General features: G+C 31.6%; 1 protein-coding gene and 1 pseudogene across 1 annotated transcript in view; both read left to right on the top strand.

The window, feature by feature from the left end:
• LOC128192387 (uncharacterized) overlaps positions 1-15495 on the top strand; it is a 49859-nt gene extending 34364 nt beyond the window's left edge. Inside the window, exon 10 of the mRNA XM_052865015.1 lies at positions 13250-15495. Within this exon, the coding sequence (XP_052720975.1) occupies positions 13250-13345 (96 nt within the window). The 3' untranslated portion in view covers positions 13346-15495. The remainder of the gene's footprint in view (positions 1-13249) is intronic.
• Positions 15496-18729: 3234 nt separating this feature from the next.
• LOC128191297 (uncharacterized) lies at positions 18730-22411 on the top strand (annotated as a pseudogene).

The raw sequence follows: 22411 nt of genomic DNA, 5'->3' as shown, positions 1-22411 counted from the left end.
AGTTATTATCTTTTTGGAAATATATGGAAAATGAAGATAGTGAATCACAACCGAAACCGATTGTTATTTTAATGGATGACATCGTTCAAACTGCACTTTCTGAATCCGAATTTACTAGACAACTTAATATTGAATTCAGAAAAAATGATTTAAACAATGGGTTGAATTGTTTGATAATTTTTTGTCGACGGGAAGAAAAATTGAATGATTATGAATACGAAAGTCAAAGTATATTCTATCTCAAACAAGAACTTTGCCAAAAAGAGAAGATATGGTTTACTGATAAATTTGATGAGTTAGAGCGAACGGGAAGGGAACTAGACTTGAATGAATATAAACCACGACATTTGATTTCATTTATGATAATGCGATCAGAATTCAACCCCGAGTATATCAAAACAACTATCCAGCATTTGATTTCGACTATTGATCAGACAACTAATGAGTACAAGCTTTTGAAATATATGTCTTTTCTAGCTACGTACATGCCATTTAATAGACGTGGAGTAAAAGTCTTTGTTCCCCTTGAATGTTGTGATGAGTTAATGGGCAGTAAACAAGGTTTTTGGGAAGACCATTTGTCAAGTTCATCAAAGGTTTTATTAATTATTGAAGAAAAAGAGTTATCTAGCGGACGACAAGTTAGACTAGCTCATCCAAGTCTTGGGAAAGTAATCTTAAATGAGATTATAAATAAAGAGGATGCAAAATTGGCTGACATTGCCAAAGAATATTTGGGTTGTTCATTATTGAAAAGTATTTCATATGGGAAAAAAATTCTCGTTGATTTTACATTAGAAATGCTAAAGCGGCGAAAAAAAGAGGAATACGACGACGAAAAGACAACAAAGTTTAGTCCTCTGATTGAAGAGATAAAAGGTGCCGCAAACAACTATGGCGAAGCGGCTGAAATATTGAAACTTGGGTTTGACAAATTTAATGACTATATCTTAGCACAAGCTTTAGCTCGGCTCTATTCAGAATGGAAAAAGTACGATGAAGCAATTAAATGGGCCATAGAAGCAGTTGATTTATCATCAAAATCAGCATTGTCATACATACTTCATACATATGGTATTGTATTGCGCGAAAAATTCAAGTTCTTGACAGCGAAGAAAACATTCAATCCTGAAAATGTTCATGAATACCTAGAACTGATTTTAGATTCTCTAGACGTTTTTCTGCGTGCCCAGAGAGAACGAGATGACGAAACAGACACCCAGAAATTGCTGTATCCTTTTCACGATGCCATTTATACCATTAACGAAGTAACAAAGTTTTTAATGGAAAATATCATTTATTGTATGGATAAAAAAGATGTTCTAAAATATCTGAAGGAAAATGATTACATTCCAGATGAGATAAGTGATATATGGAGCAGTTTTCATATCAGACTTAAACGAATGCGTGAACAAGGACAGGGCGCTTTTAAGGACTTAGAGGATAATGTTTGTTTCAATACTACATTTTATGCACCAGAAGATGTTCTACGAAACACACCCCAAAAGGAAGAAATGAAGGAACATAGATTTTATCGAAGTTTCCAATATGGGCACGAAAAACTGCTTGAAAAATTTTCTCAGATTTACGGCGAACCTGGTCCTCCAGTCGATGGTGCAAATCAATTAGCAAGGGATTCATATCACAGAGGAAGGTTATGGACTCTGAAAGGAAATTCGTATATGAATATTTTTAATCACATCAAATACAGTAGTAACATTCGGAAAATGAAAGAAATAACGGACAAACTATGTGAAATAAAACACCATATTGGACAGATAGAATTAAAAGATTCAATTGACCTTGCAAATCAAGTTTGTGTAAATATTGCACTTGGTATTGTAGGATATCCACACAGAGATTCCGAAAGCAATATCCTAAAAACATGTCAACAGATTATCTCTGTTGGAACCGAAAAGGTTGATTTGGCCTATTTTTTTATCAGCATGTTATTATGGCCAGGTGATACAAAGAAACCGTTTTATGACGATTCTCTTTTACAAAAATCGTTTTCCTATTTAAAAAGAAATTTTAAGCAGCAGAAATACAAACAAACTGTTTCAAAAAGTGCTCATTTTTATAGAGAAGAGAGAAGTATATCTCAACCAACACCACAATTTTTTCTAGCAAAAGGTAAAGGCATAAAAACTCTATGCCATCGTTCGCAAGTGCCCGTATTTATCAGAGAGAATCCCGACTCTCGGTTTGACAATTCTTTATGGGATCATATCAAGACGAAAGAAAAATTGAGACGTTTACATGGGACCATTACAAATAGCAGTGACGGGTCTAGTACGATCATAATTTTTGATAATAAACACGGTGAACCTATCAGAATAAGTAAAATCAGAGGAACAAACACAGGATTTGATTCTGAGGAGGAAGTGTCTTTCTATTTAGGATTTAGCATTGCTGGTCCAATTGCATACAATGTGAAGTTAAAACGCTATGAAGTATCCACTCTACAAAGGTTCACCTATCATGAGTTAGTTTCTAAAGTGGATGACTACATGAAAACACCAATAGAAGATCTTCGAAAAATGCTCATGAGGATTAAAGTGATAGAAGGGAAAAGACATGACTATTTAAAAGAAAGAGAGGTAAAACCCAGTTTAGGAAGTTAAGAATGCTTAATGGAAATATATCATTTTCATGTTTTTTTCAACAAATCAAAATATAGAAAATATGTTCATATTCGCATGATTTAAGCATCGCGAAAATACAAAGAAAAACCTCTTATAAAAATTTGAGAGTATACATTCATCTATGAATAAGGAAAAGATACTTTAGAAATGATACCTGAACTATTTAAAAGATTACAAAATGGTGATGCATTCCACTTTTAAAATAATAAAAAAATAATAAATCCCTGAGATAGTGAATAGGCAACCAGTGTTTTCTACAGATGAAAAATAACCTTTAGTTTGTATATTTTTAGGTCACCTGAGTCACTCAGGTGAACTGTTGCAATGGGTCATCATCCTTCATCGTACGTTTCCAATTTTACTTTTTAACTCACCTGAGCCAAAGGCTCAAGTGAGTTTTTCTGATCACAATTTGTGCGTTGTCTGTCGTTGTCGTCGTCGTCGTTGTCGTAAACTTTTCACATTTTCATCTTTTTTAAAGAACCACTGGGCAGATTTTAACCAAATTTGGCACAAAGCACCACTAGGTGAAGGGGATTCAAGTTTGGCCTGAAAAGTTTAAACTTGTGTGGAGGCATCCTCAGGTAGTGTAGATTCAAGTTTGTTCAAATCAGGGTCCCCGGGGGTAGGGTGGGGCTACAATGGGGGATCAAGTTTTACATAGGAATATACAGAGAAAATCGTTAAAAATCTTCTCAAAAACTATGAGGCCAGAAAAGCTCAAATTAAATTTGGAGCATCCTGAGATAGTGAAGATTCATGTTTGTTCAAATCATGGTCCCCGTGGGTAGGGTGGGGCCACTATTGGGGGATCAAATGCAAGTTTTACATAGGAATATATAAATAAAATCTTTAAAAATCTTCTTCTCAAAAACTATTAGGCCAGAAAAGCTCGAATTAAAATGAAAGCATCCTCAGGTAGTGTAGATTCAAGTTTGTTAAAATCAGGGTCCCTGTGGGTAAGGTGGGGCCACAATAGGGGGATCAAGTTTTACAAAGGAATATATAGAGACAATCTTTAAAAATCTTCTTCTCAAAAACTATGAGGCCAGAATAGCTCAAATTAAAATGAAAGAATCCTCAGGTAGTGTAGATTCAAGTTTGTTCAAATCATGGTCCCCGGGGGTAGGGTGGGGCCACAATTAGGGGATACATTTTTATACAGGAATATATAGAGAACATCTTTTAAAACATTCTTTTAAAAACTATTTGGCCAATAAAGCTCAAATTGGCGTGCAACCATCCTCAGATAATGTAGATTCAAGTTTGTTTAAATCATGGTCCCTGAGGGTAGGGCGGGACCACAATGGGGGATAATTTTTTTTTTATATAGAGAAAATCTTTAAAAATCTTCTGAAAACTATTAGGCCAGGAAAGCCCAAATTAGAGTGGAAGCATCCCCAGATCGTATCGATTCAAGTTTGTTTAAATAATAGTCTAGGGGTATGGTGAGGCCACAATGGAGGATGAATTTTTACATAGGAATATGTAGAGAAAATCTTTAAAAATCTTCTTTTTAAAGACTATTTGGCCAGAAAACTTGTGTAGAGGCATCATCGGGTAGTGTAAATTCAAGTTTGCAAAACACAGTCCCTAATGATAGGGCGGGGCCGTGATGGCGGTTTGAATTTTTACATAGGAATATATAGAGAAAATCTGTAAAAATATTATGGGAAAGTTTTCGGTCCAAAACTCAGTACTTAGTGTGAAAGCACAGGTTATGCAGATTTAAGATTGATGAAACCATGATTCCCTAGAGAAAAGTAGGGCCACGAAATGGGGGGGGGGGGGGGTATATGGGAATGGAGAAAAATCTTCTTACAGGTACAACAACAAAAAGGGCTTGGTATTTACCAAAAAAAAAAGAGATGGATAAAAATTGGCAGATTTTCAATTTTTGTTAGCAAGATCTATTGTACTTAGTTGTCAAGATATTGTGATACTGTAATGCTAATTTGATCAGAATTAAGGCAATTGTTGCTCAGGAGAGCGATGTGGCCCCTAGGCCTCTTGTTTAAGGTATTCGATGTATAACGACCACATTTTGTACCTTATAAATGAATGGTCCAATATTCTTAATCATGAATATTTTTGAAGGTGTTATCAAATAAAAATACTCCACCAAAGGAATTTTCAAAATTTTGATTATAGTCCAACTAATTACACCTTCAATTTTGCATTGAAGTATATGGGCAATGTATGTTTTATTAAGATATTGTAAAAAGTAACCTAAAATTCATAAAACACTTTTGGTTAATACATGCATAAACTTTCTCTTTATTGAACTATGAAAGAAAATGAATCATTTACCGCAGATATTTTGAGGCAATTAAAATTTTGTCTTTTTTTCATCAAGAGGAGATAACTCTTTTAAAAAAATTTAAAGTTAAAAAGGACCATATTTTGAGGAAATTAAAATTTTGTTTTTTTCATCAAGAGGAGATAACTCTTTTAAAAAAATTTAAAGTTAAAAAAGACCAGCTCCTTATATGTTTTCTGTCATATGAATTTGGTTCATTTCACTTTCATAGTTATTTAGCAATACATATTTAACTAGTTTAAAATGATTCAAAATTGTTCAATATCCCTTCATTATACATTGAATACCTTAACGTCTTCTTGAAAACTACATAGCCAATCGTTACTAATTTTTGTGTAAAGCATCACCATGGTAAGAGAAATTCATGGCTATACCATCCCCGGGGCACCACAGTGCGTGCTTAATAAGACTGGCAACTTTTTTGTGTAAGTTTAAAAGGAAAACCACTAAACATGGCCAAAATTACAACAGCCAAAGCCGTTGAATTATCGGTGTCTGCATTGTTTTTACGACACATTGTACTCACCTTAAACTTCTATACTACTATATTAAAATAATAGATTTGAATTTTTTAGCTTTAATACCGAGAAATCGGAAGAGTACTGTCTTTTGTTTTATATATTTTAAACATTATTGGTACTGGAAGATTACCAGTTTGTTTTTATTTTTTCTCAATCAAGCTTCGCTAATTAATAATCAACAAAAATTCCTTTCAAAAATCCGGAAATCATCTGAATTTTTTGGATTTTACAATCTTGCGCATGCGCATTACATTCACGCTAATCTTTTATTTCTACAATATCACATTTGCATGGATAAACTCAGAAACGATAATACAAATACACGTAAATCATTGAAAATTTGTCATATATTCTATTTATCAAAGGAAATACGGGAGATACCTCTAACTCAGTGCATTTAATATGAAAAACCACGAGAGTTCGAATGTCAGCATGGTGTGTAAATTCGAAGCGAGCAAAACGTTGGTGAAAAAAGTGTTTACACTGTAATTCTTCATTAATATGAATTAAAGATTTGATGAAAGGTACATGTATCTACAACCTCAAAATTGTTTGTTATGAATAATTTAACTGTTATTTTCAATATAGCTTCACTAATTTAATCCAAAATCGTTTTAGAGCAATCCTGTATTTTTTTGCTACATTACGGGGTATCAGGAGAAAACGTACTGTATGAAAATCATAATTATACTACTTAATAGTTTTGAATACTTTTTTAAAATACTATTTTGCATAATAGATAAATAGAAATTTGATATAGAATTTTATAGATATATGAATTGAAAACTTTATTATTTTAAAGGGGTTGGGCATATTTAATAATTTTCAAATGCTACTTTATTGCATAGATGTATAGAAATATATTCATGTTATGAATAATATCTTTATAATAATTGTAGCAACTTTTATGTTAGTACGAAATAATGACCTGCCATAAAGTGTTATCAGTCTACTTCTTCTTATTATCCATTTATCGGTAGCCTTACCGATTTGAGTTTCTCTATGCGAAATCTCCTGATTTTAATTATAGTGATAATAAATTAAATACCTTAGCAGTTATTATTATGTAATATTATGTATTGCCTCCCCGCGCAGATGTTCATTGTATATTTTATTTTGTTTCATTTAAGAATATCTATGAAAACCATTATATATTATTTTCATAGGGTACGTTTTCTCTTGGAGAAAACGTACCCGGGTAAATTGGGTACGTTTTCTCCTGGGTACGTTTTCTCCAGCATTCCGGCCATTACGGGTATATGGTAGGCATTTTAACTGTTGTGAAGGTCTGTCCCGAGACACAGTTATTCTAACTAAGCAGAGTGTAGTGAAATTAATAGCATTATTGTAGGCTTAAAGCTTGGTTATGTAAATGTCAACAATACGGTGTGTCGATGATCGATTTCGTAAATTTCCGATATCATATGCAATGTCAACCCGTGCACGCACGGGTCAAAGTCTAGTGCTGTTTATTTTCTCGTCGTCATTGCTTTAGATAAAAAGCAATCCGAAGGAAACGTTATTTTGATTTCATTTTTCTATTTTATAAATGTCACATTATTGTCATCGGCAACATAAAACAATCCAAAAGCTCAAAGAGAAATTTAACCAAACCAGAAGTGTGAGAGATATTTATTAATAGTCAAGATCTCGGGTCACAACCAGAGATGTCAAGTTCAATGCATCGTTCTTAACAATTTAAATGTTTAGTGGAAATCAATCACCCTGACGGCAAGACAAATAAATATGTTTATTCCATAGAGGAAATACTTTATACTGGGTGAACACTTATATTTCTTGTTAAGTGTATTTGTTAAAAAGTAAATGCATGGTTAGTATGATGTCCATGAAGTCTTCTTCCTAAATTGTGAAACCCATCACCCATGGGACAGGGCTTTTGGCCTTAGGGCGATCCCAAGATAGCAATAAAGTGAAAATGTATTAAAACTTAAAAAGTCTTCCTTTTTACTTCAGTCAATATAAGGCATATAGTGTGATGTATATTATGTTTAATCAAATTCTCTACTCTCAGACATCTAAAAGATACAAAGACTTCATAATTATGTTAAAGCTGACATGAATTCATAAATACGCATTATTTCCCTTTTATCTCCGACTACCGCCATATTAGTTGTCGATTTCTATTGTTCTGCTCATCGCTACACACCCCCTATATTAGGCCGAGACAACTATTCATGCTTCACCGCATTCAAAAATGTCATACACCCGAACACGTTCACCCCTGCGAATGTGTTCGGAATGTTTTCTTTATCGTTGCTAAGTATGTAATAAATCCAGAGGTGCTCGAATGAAAGTTCACGAGACTTCACCGAGATTTGTTCAGTTCCTGTGAAATTTCGAGCGGAAGTATAAGTGTTCGGATAATATTCTCAAAATACGTAAGTACTGGTCGTTGTCCATATCGTATCCTACTTTGGTTTTTGTTAAAACATGAAACTCTTTTAATATGCTTGTCTTATTTCACCATTTAGCGGTTTTTATTAAACGATAATATTCAGAACAGAGTTATCGTTCGTGTTCGACCACGTGTTGAGTGGTTGAAAATATATACATTGCGTGGCTTAATAAAATAATATCCATGTTTGATGCTTGTGGTGTGCAATATACCATGTGTTAAAAAAAAATAATGGATGTCTGTTTTGCATAAAAACTTAGTATATCGAGTCATTTTCAAGGAACATTCTGCATAAAATAGTATAGTCTGTTTCACTATTGATGCTATTACTAGGTCAGGCGCGGATCGAAAACTAATCAACAGGGGGGATCTCTACTTAGCATTTTAATTGTTGCAACAGCAGACAAAAACTATCTTTTGTATTTTTACATTTATTTCTTGAACACATTTTATCCACCTATTAATGAAGATAAAGTTTAAAATCAATAAACCTCTAGATTTAATAATTGACTACAATAGTACCTAGATTTTATGAACTAAACTATAAACACGAGGCACGATTTTTACTGCGAAACTAAAAGGGTCAACAAAAACCACGTGGTCTAAAATTTAAATGACAATAACATTCGCAGGGGTGACGTTACCTTGGACGAAAAGACTTGTAAAAACGCGTTTTGAACAAAAATAATATGACAACCACTGCACTGGCAAGATAAATCCAATAAACGACGAAACAAGACATACTGAAATCCAGGCGCAGATACTTCAAAAATTCTTCGATAATTGTAGACCGTTTTCCTGTTCTGTGTATGTTTAAACATAGTACATGCGCAAACCACACACTGTGGCGGATCGAGCAATGTCAATTATCGCATGGATTTTAGAAACGGGGCGTTTCTGTAGGAACGAATGGAAACGTTATTTTCTTGGATTTACTATCATTTAGCTACTGTGTTTGATGTAGTGTCGCCAGGGTTTTCAAGAAGATGCAGATGTTATGCACTCTGTATGAACGGCACACGTGTTCGATGTGCATGAGAAAGGAGGCAGCACTGTCTGTGCAAAATAATACGGATACCTTGGACATCCTTTCAAAGGATAATACTTTGTATTTCGTTGATAGTTGTTTTCTTTATTCTTTATTACTACATTTTACAACAAAGTGTAGTTTATGCATTTAGAGGTCCGTGCAACGTGAATACCTCGATCGGAAAGCAACCGACCGTAACTTTCTCAACCGGTATATATACCCCAGTGGCAGAAGAGGAGTGATCGAAACTAATATGGCGACCAAATGCTGTTGTGAATTCATGTCAGCTTTAACCACAACCTCTACTAAAATTGTAAATTTCATGTCCCCTGAAATATGGGTTTTGACTCTAGGGCGGGGCCAAAATGGATGACATTGTATAGTGTTAATGCATGTAAGGTTTAAAAAGTATCTTCTTGAGAAGTTGTATGATCAAAAGGATTATTTCAGTTTTTTTCATCATTTGAGACAAAAACATTTGTAGCTCACCGAGACGAAGTCAAGAGAAGCTTATGATAAACCCCCGGCGTCGGCATTCAGACCTGGTTAAATCTTTTGTTGCAGGTCCTGTATCTAAGTTATTATTGTCCTACATGTATCTTCACCAAACTTGCATGAATGATGCATCTGGACCTACTTATGGACTTGAAAGACCTGGATACTTAATCTGGATCCTAAAGTTCAGATGCTAGCGAAGGTTAAGGTTTTTGGAGCAGGTTAAAGTTTTAGATGCAGGTGCCCTTTGATAGCAATATCTAAGAAACTGCTGGTCCTAACTTCACCAAACTTGCATGGATGGTGTGCCTTGATACTGATGCTCCAGACAGGCTTGAATGCTGAATTTGACCCATAGGTTTCGGATGCTGAAGGAGGTTAAGGTTTTAAGAGCTGGTTAAAGTTTTTGATGCAGGTGCCCTCTGATGATTATATCTTAGTTACTACTGGTCCTTACTTAATCAAACTTGCGGATGGTGTGTCTTATGATACTGATGCTCCATACAGCCTTGAATGCTGAATTTGAGCCATAGGTTTCGGATGCTGGATGAGGTTAAGGTGTTTAGAGCTGGTTAAAGTTTTTGAGGCAGGTGCCCTCTGATGATGGTATCTTAGTTATTATTGGTCATAACTTCACCAAACTTGCGCAAATGATGCATCTTATGATATGATGCTCCACAAAGGCTTGAATGCTGAATCTGAGCCGTAGGTTTTGGATACTGGATGAGGTTTAGTTTTTTGGAACAGGTCACATGTTTTATAGACAATAGCTTGCATAGTTGATTGAACTTTATTATAAATGAAACGCAAAGGTAGCTTCAGATGCATAGCCTAATCTCCATTATCAAGGATGCAAAAAAACATCCTACCTTACTCAAACCTACTTGATAGATATATGGGTTTGTTGTTAAATGATATAACATGATTCCTATGATAAAGTATTGTATAATATTATACACTATTGTTTAATATGATACTTATAATATCATATGTTATAATGTAAAAAGTTATATAATACGATATGATATTGTATAATTTTTTTTATATTTTATGATATGATATTGTATAATGATATTGTTATGTGTAGAATTGTATAGTACGATACAATATTGTATTCTATGATATTGTATTATTTATTTATTATATAATCACATGATGCTGTTAACTGTGATATTGCAATAAAAAATATTGTATAGTATGATACGATATTGTATATTATATAATATTGTATCATACGATATTGTATTATATGATATTGATTAATATTATATATGATTATATCACATGAAAATGTATAGCATGATATTGTGATATATATTACTGTATTATATTATATAATATGTATAATACAATTTTGTAATATATAAAATTTTACTCTATCACATGGTATACTATCATTTGATATACAATTTTGTATCAAATTTTATTGTATCATATGATACAATATCATATTATGTATCAAATATGATACAGTATTCTACAATACAATATTATACTATGTTATACAATATAATATCATATGTTACAAAATTATGATGTATTATGTGATATAATATTGTATCATATAATACTACTTGTATATTGAAGTATATATAATGATATTGTATTATGTGATAAAATACAATTATTTTTAACACAATACAATTTTAAATCATTTGTTATAATATCACATCTTGTCATTGTTTATTACAATATTTTATTGTATTATATGATATATATTGTAAGTATGATATTTTTTTATATTATTGTATTGATAAACATTGTTTCTTATAATACTGTATGAAATGAACAGATGATTATCACACAATTTTTAACAGATGATATACGATATTGTGTTAAAACAGTATCCATGAATATTCAATATCATAAAGTATGATTTTCATATAATATGGTGAAGGTGGTCTAATACAGGTGATGCATCATAAAGGGGATGCCTCGTCTCGGTGAGCTTTGTAATCTGTGATTACATATGCTTTGAAGGATTTAGAACAACTCAAATTGTGAGCTGGTTATAAATTTAAGTAAATATTGCTCATACTAAGTAACACATAAACAGTTAATGCTACTATGGATGTGTAAATAGAGGTACATGTACATAAAGCTTCAGATACATAGCTTATCTTGATTACTAGTATCTTGATGATGGGGAAGGTGTAAGTGTTTAAGTAGTTTGACTGTTAAAAAAAACCTGTCCTTACTATCTAATATGAATCATGTAACTTTGGATTTGAAACTTAGGGCTAGCTTTCGATACATAGCCTGATCACCATTATTTAGGATGTTAAAAAAAGCTCCTACCACCCGTAAACTTGCTTGATATATGTGTTTGTGCTTAAATGGTATAACATTATACAAATGATATAGCAATGCATGATTTGATACCTTATTGTATTTAATGATGCAATAATGTATATTTTATTGCAAAATATTTTATAAGTTATAATATTATATAATTTTTCATATTATATGATAATGTATCATATTGCAATACGTAATATTGTGTTTCATGATAAGATATTGCGCAACGTAATATTGTTTTACATAATATAGTATTGTATCCTATGAAATTGTATCATATGATATGATATCAATGTTGTATCAAATTTTATTGTAGCACAGAAAACATTCATATATGATAAAGTATCATATGACACAGCATTATTTGAAACAATATTTTTATTTATTCTACTTTGTATGATAATAATAATAATAATAATAATAATAATAATAATTATAATAATATCTAAATTACTACTATTTCATACATTAGATACTTAAATATTATAATTTATTGAGTGATATGATATTTATCATATGATACCATAAAGTATTAAATAATTTTATATGATATTGTATGATATGATATAATACAATGATGTATAATTATAAAATAATATCTTATTATATTATATGATACAATAGGAATATCATTTCTTGATACGACGTCGTATCATGTGATTCAATATCTTATTGCTTACTCTGATACTATTCAATATTTTTTCAAATGCTGTATCATCTGATATAATAATGTATTATTTTATGCTATGATATATCTTATATGAATGCATTGATAAAGGGTATATGATACAATACCGTATAAAATTAACAAATATTTATCATACAGTATTGAATCATATGATATACAATATTTTGTCAAATCACCATACATCTTTAATGTAATGTGATAATGGTGATCTTATAAAGGTGATGCCTCGTCTCGGTAAGCTTTGTAATATGTTATTATCTTTGTTTAATTCCGTTTGTTTATGTATGTTCTCAACATTTATTTCTATGTGAAGGGACAAAATCGTACTTTAGTACTGCGCTTATACTCAATTCTAAATAAATACAAATGTTCAGTGGACCTTCCCCATTATTAATTGATGTCGTCTATTTGGTGTGAAATCGCTAACCTTTAATAATATTACATTTTTGTACGCTATTATGATGGGTTTTGATATTAAGTATGTTCGACCTGACTTCACAGGTCATTAATTTTTATGAATGCAAATACATTATTTATTATCAACAAATTTCATTTCTGATGTTTAACTGTACCCTCAAATCATTACAATTAAACGAATTAAGCTTTTAACACTACTAAGAATGTCATTTCTAGTCACTCTTGTTTAAAAAATCATCAACATTATAATAGATTTTCTATAATTCATTGTATAAAAAGGGGACTCTGTTAATTCTTTAGGTATATCATCCTTTTATTTAACATGTTCTTTGCAATGCCTTTAAAGCGTAAGTTATTCAAACAGTGCATAGTAAAAAGGATGAAACAATAACCGATTAATTTGTGTTTGTGTTTTTCAGAAGCAGCTGATTAAAGACAAAGATGATATACGAGAAGCTATTGATCGACTCGAAATTTTAAGTGGAGAGGCCGACCTCTCTACCTTATGTGATTAAAACTTCTTTATATTACCATCTGATTAGATTGACAAAAAACTTCTACATCCATCTGATCGTCAGGCATCAAAAAATTATTAAAAGAATGTCATCCAATTTTTTTAATTTATAATTATATGAAGATAAATGACGTTCGCACAGATCAAAAATTGGTAGATTTTTTTTAAGTTAGAAAAAAATATTTTTTGTAAATTTTAGCGCCAAATCATTATAACTTTTGTCTCCATTCTCAAACATGATACCTCTGATTTAACCTCTTTCCGAATCTATAATATACGTCTTCAATAAATGTTTTTTGCAGGGAATTTTACATCACTATCATAGAATTCTTTCTCACGCATATTCTCCTTTAAATTTTACTTTCAGGTGGCTCCAAAAGTGTGATTTAAATTGAGACGCATTTATAAATATAGTACAAATGTAAACTAATATTGCAAACTTTCTTTAATTTATGAACAACAATTTTATTTATATCAATATAGATTAAAATACAATAAAATCAATATACTTTCATCAGTTTAGAATTTTACAACATTTAACCAAAACATACGTTATAAAATATTTTGGAAGGGTACTTTGTTTTAAAAACACCAAGCGTGATTCTTACTTATGACTTACAGAGGCCCTTTTCACAAAAAACTTTATGACTAAGATAAAAAGTTCACAACCCTAAAGGTTTCCGTTTAATATAGATATTCATTTTTTTGTAATAATTATATTATTTACAATATTGTTATGGGTAAAAGTGAAATACGAGTTTTTGTGATATTTTACAGCGTAGATACTTGGAAAATATTGTCTTTAGTCGTAAGATATTTTGTGAAAAGGGCCACAGATTCGTATTGAACCCTTTAACCCACTACGCTACGCTTTTAGGAAACAATTTTGGTAAAGAAATTGTTTATAAAATTACACTTTATTTTATTGTTTATTTTGAAAAATAGTACGTCACAACATGGAGGTGTACCATGCCACCTGAAAGAAAGCTTTATCATAGTTCAATGTATATTGAAAGCATTTGATATTGAGTGTAGTTTTCCCCTCATATTTCTGCTTTCAAAGTATTCTTTAACTGAAACACAGGCTTGATATACAGTCTATCACTCAGGTTATACTTTTATTCGTTTGATCAGATTTTCTGTTCCAAATAACACTAGATAATCAACCTTTTTTTTTTTACCATTTCATTATCTTTTGTCAATTTAGTGTCTGTTTGATTTGCTTTTGTCTTCATTGGAAATGTTTTGTCTGTCTCACCATTTTGCTGTATCAGATGTTGAACATCATTTTAATCAAATATACTCGTTTTAATGGTAAAGAAATATGCTTTACAAAACACATTTTCAACAATGAATTTTATCTTGAATAACAGTTATAGCACAAACTCTTGGTCCATGAGTTACAGTATTTATAAATGACAACGTCATACCATATATTCAACGTAAACGTTAATCCAAAGTTTCATGTTTTATTCTTTAAAAAAAAACACCCCGAATTCCTAGAAGTAGTTTGTAATGAAATGGATGCATCATACAATATTAAAATCTTTATTTGTTATTTTGGACTTGATTACTCATGTTTGCATATGTACCTGAAATATCATTATTAAGAACAGATGCTTTTAAACTTGCTTGTTATTTTTCCATGTGTTGATTTCCAAATGATAATATAATACGAATAACTAGTTTTATTCGTGAGAATTATATATGCTCTTTCAAGATCGTTTTCAGCTTGTATGTGTATCAGTTTGACTTGTCATATTTTTCTTATAAATAATTTATGAATACGGGCATATACCGTGTATCCAGTAATTTTCGCGATACAATTATTTTCGCGATCTCTTTTAAATTGTAAATTATTGAATACACAGAAATTATATTATTTTCTAGAAGAAATTCTTTAAGTCGCAAAAAAAGAGTAACGCAAATTAAAAATGCTTCAAACTTCCCCATTTTCGCAAATGTTGTGATACGCGAAGAAAACTGGATATAGGGTAGTTGAGCTTACAATACAGAAATATGTAATGAAAAGGAAAATGACACAAGGTTTTTTTCTAGAATTTTATTTAATTTTAAGAATTTGCCATTTGATATCTTTTCATGTAATATACATATAAACCTGTTAAATAAAGGCATTAAATTGAACAGGAAGATAAATTGTTTTCTTCTTTTACTTTGAATGATTAAATATGAAACAAAACATTCGAAATAATAGTTCATGGTGCATGATGGCAAATTGAAAATTTTTAACCTTATTTTATCGAAATACGTAATAAAATTACGGAAATTACAGCCTACCTAGCTTGCTCGATAACTTTTCCGCCTTTGAATTTCCTCATGGGTATAAAGCACATTGTAAAAGATTATAATTTATTACAAGTTGCTGTCCTTTCAAAAAAGACTACAATACGTGGACCACTTGCATGTGTTTCCAACGAAAACGTGAAAACCTTAAGATTATCAGAGATTCCACCGACTTAAGCCCTCTGCTTTTAACCACTTAAACTTATGTCACTGTATAAAAGTTTAAATAAAACGTTTTATTACGTATACATGTATGTATAGCCCTGACTTTTTATCTCAGAATTTAAAAGGTTCATACTTCTAAAATAATTATAATCTATCTATGAATGAAGTTTGCATGTATAGTATCAGACATTCGGTGAATTCTACTATTTGTGCACACTGTTAACTATGCAGTGACAGCTTTGTGTAAATTAAAAATTTCATATTTTGATGCATTTTTCTTGAGATTTAAACTTTTATACAGTGACATAATTATTCAATCATACTTAAATGCTTAAAAAATATTAATCGGGAAGTTCTCTATCCTTGCCTACTATAAACGTAAAATTAAGTTACATGTGTATTCGGAAAACAACAAAACATTGTACGTTGTAGTTTCGGCATAACATTAACTTGTTTCATAATACTGATAGTTCATATCACATGCCAATCATTTCTTTAAAAGAAATACTTTGTTTCTGTACTATTTACCGACAAATTTACAATTACAGCGCCTTTGAACTTATGCACACATATGTCCGTGCCTGATGTAATTGAGGCCTAATGGATGTATTTAACAAATAAATAAAGCGAACCTAAAAAATAATTTAAGACAAATCTTTTAATGATGCTGACAATTGCAATCAATTATTAATCAGCGAAATAAAAACATGACTGGGTTGTGCCGATTGCATAATTTTTTTGAAAATATAGACCGCTAACTTTTTCTGTACAAACATCGTTATGTTGTAAGGTTGAATTTAATCCGAATCTTTAAACATTAATACTTCAGCGTCTTTGAACATCCAAAATGAAATTCTGACCGAGAATGATTTCAGTGCAGTAAGGGAGATAAATATACAATGGGAAATAATTTGACCTAGCTATATCATCTTTTAATTATTCTATACGCTGAGCAACGAACATAAATATATCCCCCCCCCTAACTCTTTTAGAATAAAAATTATACGTTTAAGTTATTTCATTTTTAGATCTTCAAAACCTGTAAAATTGGCTTTGTCTTGATAGCATATCAGGTAATTTGCGTTTTCCGTGTATGTAAATCCAATTTCTAAATGCCGATCTCGATCCATAATACATACCGATTTCCAAAAAAACCTTCTTATGGAATTTATATAATAGTTTGATTAACGGTTTAATCATATCAAGGTTTCTATAATATATATATATATATATATATATATATATATATATATATATATATATATATATAGTGCTGCTATCCTGAAAGTTGACAAGGATAGGATAGGATGCAGGATACACGATACATGATAGAAATATAAAAGTTAAGTTCTATCCTATCCTATCCTATCCTATCCTGCATCCTGTAGCCAATCAGATTCGAGTATAAATTTCAGAGTTTTTTTGCGAAACGATGTATTTTCAATGTCAATTTAATACGTTTTACAAGTTAAACCATTCAAGAATAATTATTATATCAAGAACGCGGTGCATAACATTGATGCGCACTAAAATGTCGGCGCTACATCTTTGTCAATTCGTACGCAAGTTCGGAGTTACTGCGAGAATTCGATGCAACATTTGACAACGTCAGAAATAGATTTCTGTATTTACTTCATTTAACGTCTGCAAAGTAATAAAAGCTTGAATTTATAAACGATCAATTCGGCATTTTAAAAGATAAACATGAAATCGAATACAAGAAACAGACATTGCTTCGGTGAATTTATAAACGACCAATTCGGAAATTTAAAAGATAAACATGTATACAAGAAACAGAGATTGCTTCACGTTTCATGTAATTTCTTCGATGCCCAATAACAGGACGCATATTTCTGTCCGATATTAACCTGAACATATCGAATTAATAGATGTTAGCTAGCTATGAATGCTTAAGAATTTATACTTTAAGAATAACTCCGAGTGCATGGTTTAACTATAAACGATATAAACTTCCTAAAGGAATTATTTATTTCCAGATCGTGTTTACATTGGACAAGATTTAAAATCAACTTCACACCTGTATCTCTGATTTGATGAAATTCCAATTTTGGCCCTTACCATACCATGTTCTTAAAATTACCATGTACATGTATCTAAGAGTTCTTTAAATTACCATGTACATGTATCTAAGATTAATTAGGCATAACCTTAAGGTCAAGATCAAAGTCATGAAAGTGCACAATTCCTTTTCTTTCCCAACTTGCTATCTGGAGCCATGGTACCGTAGAGGATACATTACTTGTTATAATATGTCTCGTCTCAAAATTTCATATTTTTGATTTTCCATGAGACATTTTTTTTTCTACTTAAACAAGTAAAAACAAATTAATATTACAGAGTTAATACTGAAAGCTACGGAAGCGTATTAGTGCCAGATATACACTTCACATTTTTTAAAATTTTCTGCAAAATCTGTAAAATTCACACTATAATCTGTAAATTTTACACTTTAATCTGTAAAATTCACACTTTTAAGTGTAAAATTCACACTTTAATCTGTAAAATTCACACTTTAATCTGTAAAATTCACACTTTAAAATCTAAAATTCACACTTTAATCTGTAAATTTTACACTTTGATCTGTAAAATTTACACTTTAATTAATTACATTAAAGTGTAAATAAGTCATAAATATTATGACTTATTATGCTAACAGTTGTTGGTTTTGAATGTGAAAATTCATTCTGGTAACTAAGAAAATGTTTTTCCTTAGATACCACTTAATTAATTATGGTTGAAATCTATATCTTTGTATTTTCTTGTTATTGTTGAAGTAAATGAAATCTGTTGAAGTCTGTTCTAAAAAAAACCCATTTGATTTTACTTTTCATAATATGCTCAAAGCCATGTAACCTTCTCTTTTTAATATGAAAATAGAGCTGAATATGGTGAAAAATGGGATTTTTCGTCAGGCCAAGAAAAAAAAGGAAAGTTGTTTAACTGATTTTATTTTTTGAAATAAAAGTATTAAATGTGTTTTTTCTTCCTATATGAAAGATTGTACCATATCAAATTGTGTCACTGAAATATTGTAGCTTAAAAATTAGTTGTTTTATTGAATTTTCAGTTGTAAAAAATGTCAGGTTATTTTGGTTTCAATGGCAGCCATGTTTGGAAAAATATTTAAATTATTTTTTAATAAATTTCCCACTATAAATAATTTGGCATTTAATATGGCATATTTGACTGTTTTTTCCAAGAGTCTGGAGCCGTTACCATTGTAACAACAAAACGATACATAAAATTGTAAGGAACGCATTTAAATGTCTCACACTTGTGTTTGTAATGAATTTATCAATAATGCTATATGTAATCATGGGAGTTTTTGATAAAAAAAAGTTTGCACTTTCCAAAAATTTCACGATTATTACAGATAGCCTCTCCTAATTCTTTTTTATATAACTGTCACCTTCCTTTACATACCATGGTGTGTGGAACATTTTTATGTCATTATGTGTCTTTTAATCTTGCGTGTCAAAAATTGAGAAATGCGTACCCGAGCTTGTAAGTTGAGATCGACTGTAGTAGGGTAAAAAAGAAAGGGCCGTAGACTCGTATTATTTTGATAAAAGTTATACCGCTTTATTCAGCATTTTGTTTAACAAATATTAGTTTTACGTATCGATCTAAGGTCCAAACAACTTTACCGATATTAGCCATACCGCATCATATTTTTTTTAAATGTTTGTATTTGATTAAAAATAATAGAAAAGCAAACATTTTCAATAGATATTGCTTTCAACTAGTTGGACCTGAAAATTTAATACATAGCAACTTTCTATTGCTTTTTTTCCGTTTTCTCGCTTTTTAAGATTTGAAATCTACGAAAATTGTTAAGTCGTACCTGAAAAAGATCATCAGAAAATTATCTCCCTTGCGCCGAACAATATTTCAACCAATGAAATAAATGAAAATTTTCACATCATGTATTTTCAACTAATCACAAAGGAGAGGAAGTGCATTATTTCAACTCTTTATACCGTCTTCCAAGGAAGACGGTAACAAGCCTGTGCGCAGTGTATCATCAGAAACTGTTAAGGGCATTGGCAACGAAGTTTTCCGGAAATAAAAAATCCGTACCTGCATTTTTTCTTTTATACATCGAATTTCAGTTACCGTTCTTGAGTTTTCTTGTAATTGTGAGTTATCGCCCGTAACACGAACTCTTTAGCTTATTAGAGTAATAAAAACAGCGTTTCCGAGGTAAACAGAAAATTCGAGAGATGAAGCGACATCGTTCTACATCGACTGGCAGGTTCATTTCAGCTTCCAAAAAGAAAAGAATCGACGTATTTAAAGCAAACAACGTAAGAAAGATTATTAATGACCACTCATATTCATCTAAGCTGTGTGATCATGGTGATAATGACTCTGACATCGCTGAGTGTTTACCGGTAGTTGATGATAGCGAGGAGAACAGTTACGCATCTGGTGATAGTTTAGATCGACAGATTGACAATGTTAACGATACAACAGAGATAAGCTGGCGGCAGGGAAGGCGAATAGTGGAGTTGGGGTTTATTGTAGACAAACTCTCTGAAGGCTGTTCTGTTTGCCACTCTTCTGTCCCTTTGAATATAACAAACACGGTACACGAGATACGTTATGGATTAGGCAGTTTATTTACCATCAGGTGTGCCCTTTGTGATGGACTTACCAACTTTTTACAGTGGCTTTCTTCAATTCATAAACCTGTTGTGTTAGTGGCTCATAATGCTAGATTTGACGCTAATGCTTTTTGTCGTGCTTTGATCACAAATGACATGAATGGTGATGCAGGGAAAGTTATTCAAGGATTTGTTGACACACTTTCACTCTTTAGAAAAGAAAGGCCTGGACTTTGCTCATACAAGCAAACTGACTTGGTCAAATCTTTCATTCAAACTGACTATAATGCACATGATGCAGCATCTGATGCAAAAGCTCTACTACAACTTCTTACTTCACAGAATTTTTCAGAACACATTTTACTTCAACACAGCTTTTCATTTGATTCGTACATTAGTCTACTTCATTATCATGAAATGGTGCAAAAAAACTCTTCCTCCCTAATGTGCTTAGTGAACAATAAAGTTATTTCTAAAATGATAATGACACGCATTGCGAAGTCAGGACTCTCTTTTTCCCACCTGTTACTGGCTTATAAAAGAGACTCTCAGCATGGTGTATTGCGATTGCTCTCCGAGAACACTTGTGAAGGGAAACCAAGAGTAACAAGCAATAAAAAAAATCATTGGAAACCTTTGCTCTTACATTAAAGATGTTTGTGATTAAAGATATTGTTTAAACATTTTTTTATCTTTCTATTTTTTTAGTGTGTGTGTGCAACAGAAAAAAAATCAAGGGGAGTAACTCTAAAAGAGTAAAATGGCATTTTCTGGTGCATACTTTTCATATATAAATCTATTTATAAAATTTTCAGCTGGATATCATAGAAAATCTATTAACAACAATGTTGAATAATGAAAAACAAATCAGATATCTCACTTATTAAAAAATTGTTCCTTTAAAAAAAAATTTTTGCTAATTTTTCCCTCTATTTCATTGAAATCAATGTGAAATGAGAAGTATATAAAATTTAAATTATTTCTCAAGATACGATGGAAAGAGTGGTTTTATGTGTTGGTAAATGTCTTTTTATATACATATCAACCTATAAAGGAATCCTTAAAAAAAATTGTGGATAAACCAGGAACGTTGCCAATGCCCTTAACGTTCATGAAAGATTTGATATCGAAAATGACACAAGGGGTGAGAAATTAGAAGAAGATCTAAGGGAATTTTGTCGTCCATTTTTCACAATTTTTTTAGTGATGAGACGCTGAAACCTAAAATACTGGATAAGTACCCTGTGCCAGATGCAGGGGACCTTTTCACCGTCAAGTCGTTAGACATCTTCATTAGTCCTTTATTGGAGAAGAGAAACAAGCAATTCGACAAGGGAGCTGACAAAGGGGCACAAAATATACAGTCTCGTGTTATGAAGGTCATGGGACCACTTTCAAAATTATGGAATATTTTAGAGGGCTTGAGTGCTGCTTCAAGAAATTCACATGAAGTGGACATGTGTTCCCTTATCGAACAGACGGTTTGTTTGCTTGGTCAAGCCAGTGCGGCAGTTGATCCCCATAGACGAGTGAATACTACAGTTAAAATTACTGAACACTAGAAGAAAGCTAAAGCAACTTTAGATGAGAATGCTGACGTGTTGGAAAAGAGTAGCAGCAAATTTTTGGGGAAAAGTTTATCAAGATTTTGAAGAAGACGGGGAAAAGGTGTAAGGAGGCGAATGAAATCGTTGATGCTTTTCAGCCAGACAAAAAGAAAAGAAGAAAGTCCTACTACAATCGTCCATATAATTATGGTACCAAGTCTAGATTCAGCCAGCTCTTTCAGGAGGGGGCCCTCTGGTAGATTCATAGAGGGCCGAAGACCTGGGTACAAGTTCAACAGAAACAACCAATACTTCAATAAGAAGTCTGACAGGTACAAGCACAATACCTCAAAACAAAGAGGGGGGAGGAACTCCTACATCTGCAGAAGAAAAGTTATATTCATTTTCTCTAACAGAGTTTAA

Source organism: Crassostrea angulata, chromosome 7 (genome assembly GCF_025612915.1).
Source record: "Crassostrea angulata isolate pt1a10 chromosome 7, ASM2561291v2, whole genome shotgun sequence".
NCBI classification, from domain to species: domain Eukaryota; kingdom Metazoa; phylum Mollusca; class Bivalvia; order Ostreida; family Ostreidae; genus Magallana; species Magallana angulata.
The sequence above is the reverse complement of the archived record's forward strand: the minus strand, read 5'-3'. Positions and strand labels throughout refer to the sequence as shown.